Raw genomic sequence first — 6,948 nt, 5'->3', positions numbered from 1 at the left:
CTAAGTCACAGTGAGCGTCGAAATTAATTTTAACATGGTAAAATTCTCGACCATCATGACTGTAGATTAAATTAAGTTGAATAGGAAAAGTCATGTCCATTTCCACCTGAGTCACGGTGAGCGTCTAAATTAATTTCAACATGGTAAAATTCTCGACCATCATGACTGTAGATTAGCTCAAGTTGAATAGGAAAAGTCATGGTCATTTCGACCTGAGTCACAGTGAGCGTTGAAATTAATTTCAACATGGTAAAGTTCTTGACCATCATGACTATAGATTAGCTTAAGTTGAATAGGAGAAGTCATGTCCATTTCGACCTGTTTTTTTTTTTTTTTTTTACTTATATCGATATCAATATCAATATATATATATATTCATTTATTTATTTTTTATAAAAATAATATTGTACAATTCACATAGTGCATAAATTCTATGTAGAATATTGTATCTTGCTCAGCGGTTCCTGGGCCTTCCCCTACCCCTCGGTCGCCCTTTGCCCCCCCTTCTTTTGCGAAGAGAGGGGTGGAGCCGTTCCCATGGCGACACATGGGACAGGGGTGATCGAGTGGTAGAGATACCGTGTCCTGAAGGAAGTTGCTGATGCCCAGCCCCCGAGGTCCTGCACCCGTTCCACAGAGTGGGTGCGGAGAAACGCCAGCGATGCCGCGAGGCCTCTGATGTTGTGGGCGTGGGGGGCATGGCCCGGGTCGGCCTTCCGGTGCCCTGTTGGTGGTGTCAGCTAGCCAAGACAGGAAGTCCAGAACTGTGCTAGCGGAGATGGTCGCTATCGCGTGTCTCCGAAGGAAGTCCTGGAATCTCCGGTTGGGAGGGTTGTTGGATCTGGATGACGGTCGGGACCGTAGCGAAGACGCGGTCTGTCGCTTCCTGGTCGAACAGACCACGGGAAAGGGGAGCTGCTCTCACCACGCCCCGGCGAGCTATCTCCGGGGCCGACCGCGCTGCAGACTGACGAGCTGCCAGACGAGCCGCGGTGAAGGCCCTCGCTGCTGGGGGTAGGGCTGATGACGCCATGTTGGCTGTACCCTCTGCCACGGTAGAGAGTGCCGCCAGGGTGTCTCTGCATACAGAAAACACGCGAATCAAATTAGTAGGGCGAGAAGGATCCCGATCCCCGGAGGGTGTAATAAAGTCACATCGCTCAATTGTAGAACGTATAACATATGCGAAGCCGAGGTCGTTTCCGAACGACCTCGTCCTCGGGCGCTAGTCAAGAGGCTCCGTCCTGGGTGAAGACGCTACCTGAGCGTCTCTCGCCAGGACAGGTCTGGACCCTCTATAGATTGAAATATCCCACTCACCTCAATTCTTCCCGCGGGAAGTCCTCAAAGCTCGTGGCGAGCGTCGTCAGCCAGTTCCTCATCATCGCCATTGCCGTGACGGTCGAGATGGTAGAGGCAAGGTCTTGTCTGGTCGAGGCCTCCGTCGTCAGCAACTTAGCCTCTGGTTCACTAAGTTGATGGGGGAGGGCGGGGTCCCTGCCCGAGTGCCACAAGCAATCGCGCAGGCCCTCCGGCGCGAAGGGTGGTGGCAGGACGACGGGGAATGATGAAGGGATATGCCGTCGAGGAGGAACCGTCTTGGGTTGGTCTTGGGCCCGCTCGAGAGCAGGGATGTCTAAGGCTTTCTCCCCTTTCTCCTGCGGGAACCAGGCGTTTGGGGAGAGTGCTACCGCCGGTGAGTCCCCCGACCTGTCGACAAACATATGCCCATCAGGGTTTAAACGAGGGTTCTCCAGGAGAGCACCTAATGCGTCCAGAGTGTTAGAGGTGGAAATCCTGGAGGGCGTGGAGGCCGGGGCGGAGAGGGGTCGAATCTTATATAGAACCTTAGCCCCCTCCGCGTCGTTGGCCCACTTTAGGATAACGTCATCTCTCCTCCTCCAGCCCTCCAATAGCGAGTAGTCGGGAGACCAGGCCACTAGCTTGTGATCTTCTCCAAACGAGTACTCCCAGGACCGGGGAAGGTCACACCATGAGAAGGGGTGAACTCAGAGTCCGTCATGGTAGGAGGATAAGGTAAAGAAGAACTGTAGTGGTCCTCCACCCCGTCCAACCCGACGGACGTCTGATTGGGGGGTTCCTCCTGAGAGGGGCCTTCTAGTCCTATACCTGTCGCCGGCACGGAGGGGCGGAGGGAAGGACCAGGAGGGAGAGTGGGAGGGGGGGCTAGAGCCGTAGGTTCAATAGGAGGTTGCTCTGGAGAGGGGTGGCGTTATGATTTGCGCGGCCTGAAAGGCCGGATAATGTGATAGGGCCGATTCAAGGACGGGGCCTATCAGGGACGGAAGGAGGGCAGCCACTTGGGCAGCCAGAGTTCCCTCTCCCCTCGTTTCGTCCCCCGGCTCCCTGCCCTTGTGGGATTTACGGCGAGGAAAAGGAGAGCGAGGAAGGGAGGGTGAGTTGGGGGGAGAGGCTGTGGAGGGTGGGGACAAGCTGAGCGTCCTGGACCTCGGTGAGGCAGACCTCTTTTTCGAGCAAGATTTCCTGCCGGGTTCACGTGAGTGAACTAGGGAGGAAGACGAGTTCGTGGGGGTGCTTGACAAAGCAAGCCGTAAGGGTTTTAAGGACCCTTGATGGTCGGATGTATGGGGCTGCCGAGAGGCCTGAGGACGCTCGGGGACACCATACTCCGCAACATCAGACTCGTCCCCTTGTACTCCGAGAGGCCCAGGTTGTCCACCAACGGAAGTCTCGGAGACATAGGGAGACGGATGGCGAGGGCGAACGAGGCCCAATTCCACGCCTAACGCCGGATCCGCCCACACCAGGGGGGGGGGGGTCGTGAGCGGATTTCAATTTCCGAGCTCTGCGCCATGCCTCCCGAAGAAGTTCGAGGGCGGCTAGCTTGGAACGGGTTATGGGAGGAGCAGCACGAATCTCCTCAACCCGCGCTTTGCACACAACGCAGGCTAGGGGGTTAAAGCCAGCTTGTGAGAAACAAGGGGCATGGCGGGAGCAGAGGTCGTGGTGGCCGTCTGACGAGATCCTGGCTGTGCAGCCGGATTCCACACACAAGCGTTTGGTCTGAAAATAGAATAATGATAATCATAGAAGGGGTGTCCCAAAGGTGTCTGGACACAACACCGAAGGGGAAAAACTGCAGGAGAACAGGTAGGGCTCCCTACGAGAACACACGAGCACGAGCAGGAACCAGACTTACCGGCATGAAAAGAAGGTGGGTTGTGGAGTGACCGACTCGTCTGGTTCCGCGATGCTAAGTGACGCGACGTCCGGCTCGAGCTAGCCGGGTAAGAAGGGAGGGGATAGGGAGGGGGAGGTGGGGTCGACAATGCGCATGCCTGCACAGAGCCGGGAATTTTAAATTTCTGATGATTTTGGCGGAAAATTCAAACCACACTCAACCTTCGGGAAATGGCCATATGACCAGGAGTGTGGTATGGGATTATCGCTATAGCTTCGCTGTGCAGGTTTCTTTCAGCCGATAATGACTCTTTGGATGAGGATGATGGGCAGTAAGAAACATGGAACTGCTTAGTGTAGGCCCTATGGTCACTTGCACTCTCCTCTATTCTTATGTTCTCCCATCCGTTCTGACATGTTGGTTAGTCCTCGTCCATGGCCAGTCTACCTGTCTGCCGATCTTTCAAGAAATCCTTTATCTATAAAAAAAAAAAAAAAAAAAAAAAAAATGCTTCTATGTTCTATAATATGGTTCAGTTTCCACCAAATATGATTGTGGGGTACCTTGTCTAATGCGTTCCCTAGATCTAGATATAGACCATAGTGTGTGTTCATGCGTGGGTGTTTATGTGTGATTCACAACGGTCTTGGATATCGTGTTGGACTTGTCATCGACAAATATTACCCATCCGAATGAGAACTTAGAGCTCATATATGGCCCGATATATGGGTAATGATGTGATTTTAGCAAAGCTGGGCGCGTTACCGCCAGACAGGTAGTGCGTTACCGAGAAATCTGGAGTGCATTTCCGTCAATGTGTATTACATACATATATGTGTATATATATATATATATGTATATATATGTATATATATATATATATATGTATATATATGTATGTATAATATATATATATATATATTATATATATATATACAATGCGTATATGTATACATATAAATTTTTCGGTAACGCACTACCTGTCCGGTGGTAACGCGCCCAGCTCTGGACTTTACACACATCCACAACTCCTTGTCCCCCAGAGTTGGTATGTCGGCTCACAGTGCAGTGATGCTATAATTTTCAGCCCTGGGTGAGACTCGCTTTCGCGTCGCTGAATCAGTGGTCAAGCACGGTACCACAATACTGTCGTTACCAAGGGGGGACTTTAATTGTTCGAACACAAAAAAACATTTGTCTTCACCCGGACCTCCCCAGACAAATACATAATAAACCCACACCATCCTGACCCACACCGATGCATGCACTCACACCCACAGAGGGGAGGGAGGGGGAGAAGGGAGGTATGTGATTCACCATGGTCTTGGATCACGTGTTGGACTCGTGATCGACAGCTAATTCCCTCCCGAAAGAGAGCTCAGAGCTCATATATGACCGATCTATGGGTAATGCTGTGACCTTACACGCACACACAAACCCGAACTCCCCGCCCTCGGGAGTTGGAGTAACAACCCGCAGCGCAGTGATACTGAAATTATTTCAACACTGGGCGGGATTCGAACCCGGACCGCCGTAGTGGCAGCCAGAAACTCTGACAACTGTTCCACGAGGTGAATGTGTTTGTTTGCTTGTTTGTTTGTATATTGGCTTCATATTCGTTGTCCCCATGAATCAGACATATGAGGAAGGCTATGTTTCTTGACAACTTTCAAGTTGTTAACAAGTTTTCAAGTTATTTCTGTATTACTCAGATGCTTAATCCCTTCCTTGTCAAGGAACTGTCGATGTTATTCGTCACTGAGTTCGTCTGCATCACGTGGTTTTCTTGTTGGAAATGATTCTGCTTCTGCGATTCGCTGATCACCTGATATGTATTTCATAAAACTGATACCAAGTGAGGTATGAAAATATTCTGAATAAAAAATTTCTACATATGCATTTGATCGATATATATATATATATGTATGTATACACACATATATATATATATATATATATATATATACATATATGCATATATATATATGTATGTATACACACACACACACACACATGTATATATATATATATATATGTATATATATGTGCGTGTGTGTGTGTGTGTGTGTGTGTGTGTGTGTGTGTGTGTGTGTGTGTGTGTGTGTGTGTGTGTGTGTATACATATATATATATGTATATATATATATATGTATATATATATATATATATATATATATATGTATACACACACACACACATATATATATATATATATATATATATATATATATATATATATATACATATGTATATATATATATATATATATGTATATATATATATATATGTATATATCATATATATATATGTATATATTTATATATACATATATGTATGTATATATATACATATATATATACATATATATATATATATATACTTATATATATATGTATATATATATATATATACATACATATATATATACACGAGCATATATGAGAGAGCGTGAAAATGTCATCGTTTTCTCTGTTTTTCTGAATTATCCCCTGCGGATTTGAATTTCTATTTTATTCGCTGGGGACTTATGGAATGAAGTAGTCATGATTCTCGTATTCTAAACTATTCATAACTAGAATAGAATCACACTATACGGAAGAGGTGTTTGGCAAGCCGATAGGCCTTGCAGTCCTCCTAGTTGATATTATATTCGTTTACATCAAATATGTCTAGCCGACCTTTTCTGCTAATTCTCTTGTATGCTCTGTATGTAACTCAGATAGAATTATAATGTCATGGGAACATGGGTTATTTTGAACTTATTCATCTATTTTCTGAACTGTATCCTAGCGTTGGATAAGTACGTTTATGATTAAGATCCTGGAAAATATGTTTGAAGATGACTAAGGGTGCACTATATGAACTCTGAACTATAATTCGTGAGGGTGCTAGCTATCGGCCATGAGTCCAACACGTGATCCAGAAATGTAGTGAATTACTTACACAGAACATTCTTCTTGCCAAAATTTCTTTGTTCTTAAGCACCCTGTTGCAAACTTGCATCGTCCTTAGAGAAAATGTATGATGAATGTGTAAATATTTTCAAAGCCAATTTCAGTCGCAATTTGTGCACTACGAGAATGTAATAAGAAGAAAGAGAGAATAAGGGATCAGTTAAGAAAAAATCGTTCTTTTTTCTAGATTGCGTGAAGGAATGAAAATTATCTCGAGGTCACAACACAAAATCATTGTAACAGAAAACGAATGATAAATAAAGTGAGAAAGAAAATGATTCCACTTTGAGAAGGGTGACATTAAAATATGCGCTAGTTTCACCATGCCCATATTTGCAGACATTGTTCATGACTTTAAATCACACACACACATACACACACACATCATATATGGCCCAATCTATGGGTAATGCTGTGACCTTAATCGTACACGAACACCCTAACTTGTTTGTCATCATTATATTTCTGTATGCACTTTCTCCATCTTTATCATCAGTCCTTAAAGATCAAGATGTCTTCACATAATTCTTTTTTATATAAATTGTTTCACTGTGACATATTTGCAAAGGTTTAACTAAAGAGTAGTATGTGCACATACATATACCAAAATGGCCAGTCTCCCTTGTAAGGGGTGTGGCCATGGCAAGCCATACATCCATCCAACATCCATTTGTAGTTCCATCTATCTTTGCAAATAACGATTAGATACTTCTTCTATGTAGATGGCCAACTGTGTTACAGGCAATTCCCAAGTATAGGCTGGTCTAGAATCGGGTCAACTGTTGATGTACTCCATTACGTCCCACAAGGTAATTGATGGCATATCTTCTA

At 45.6% G+C, this 6,948-nt stretch overlaps 1 protein-coding gene across 1 annotated transcript; it reads right to left on the bottom strand.

Annotated features, from left to right (window-relative positions):
- Positions 1-448: 448 nt before the first annotated feature.
- On the bottom strand, positions 449-3,230 carry LOC143034133 (uncharacterized). Its single transcript, XM_076200079.1, has 3 exons — positions 3,182-3,230; positions 1,321-3,045; positions 449-1,079 (listed from the first exon to the last, which is right to left on the bottom strand). Exons 2-3 carry the CDS (start codon positions 1,722-1,724, stop codon positions 770-772), a joined length of 714 nt encoding a protein of 237 aa, XP_076056194.1. The 5' UTR covers positions 1,725-3,045; positions 3,182-3,230; the 3' UTR covers positions 449-769.
- Between the last annotated feature and the right edge of the window lie 3,718 nt (positions 3,231-6,948).

The sequence above is a fragment of the Oratosquilla oratoria genome, chromosome 2, assembly GCF_046742065.1.
Source record: "Oratosquilla oratoria isolate Oo_2021 chromosome 2, ASM4674206v1, whole genome shotgun sequence".
Lineage (NCBI taxonomy): Eukaryota > Metazoa > Arthropoda > Malacostraca > Stomatopoda > Squillidae > Oratosquilla > Oratosquilla oratoria.
This window is presented reverse-complemented; position numbering and strand designations above follow the sequence as displayed.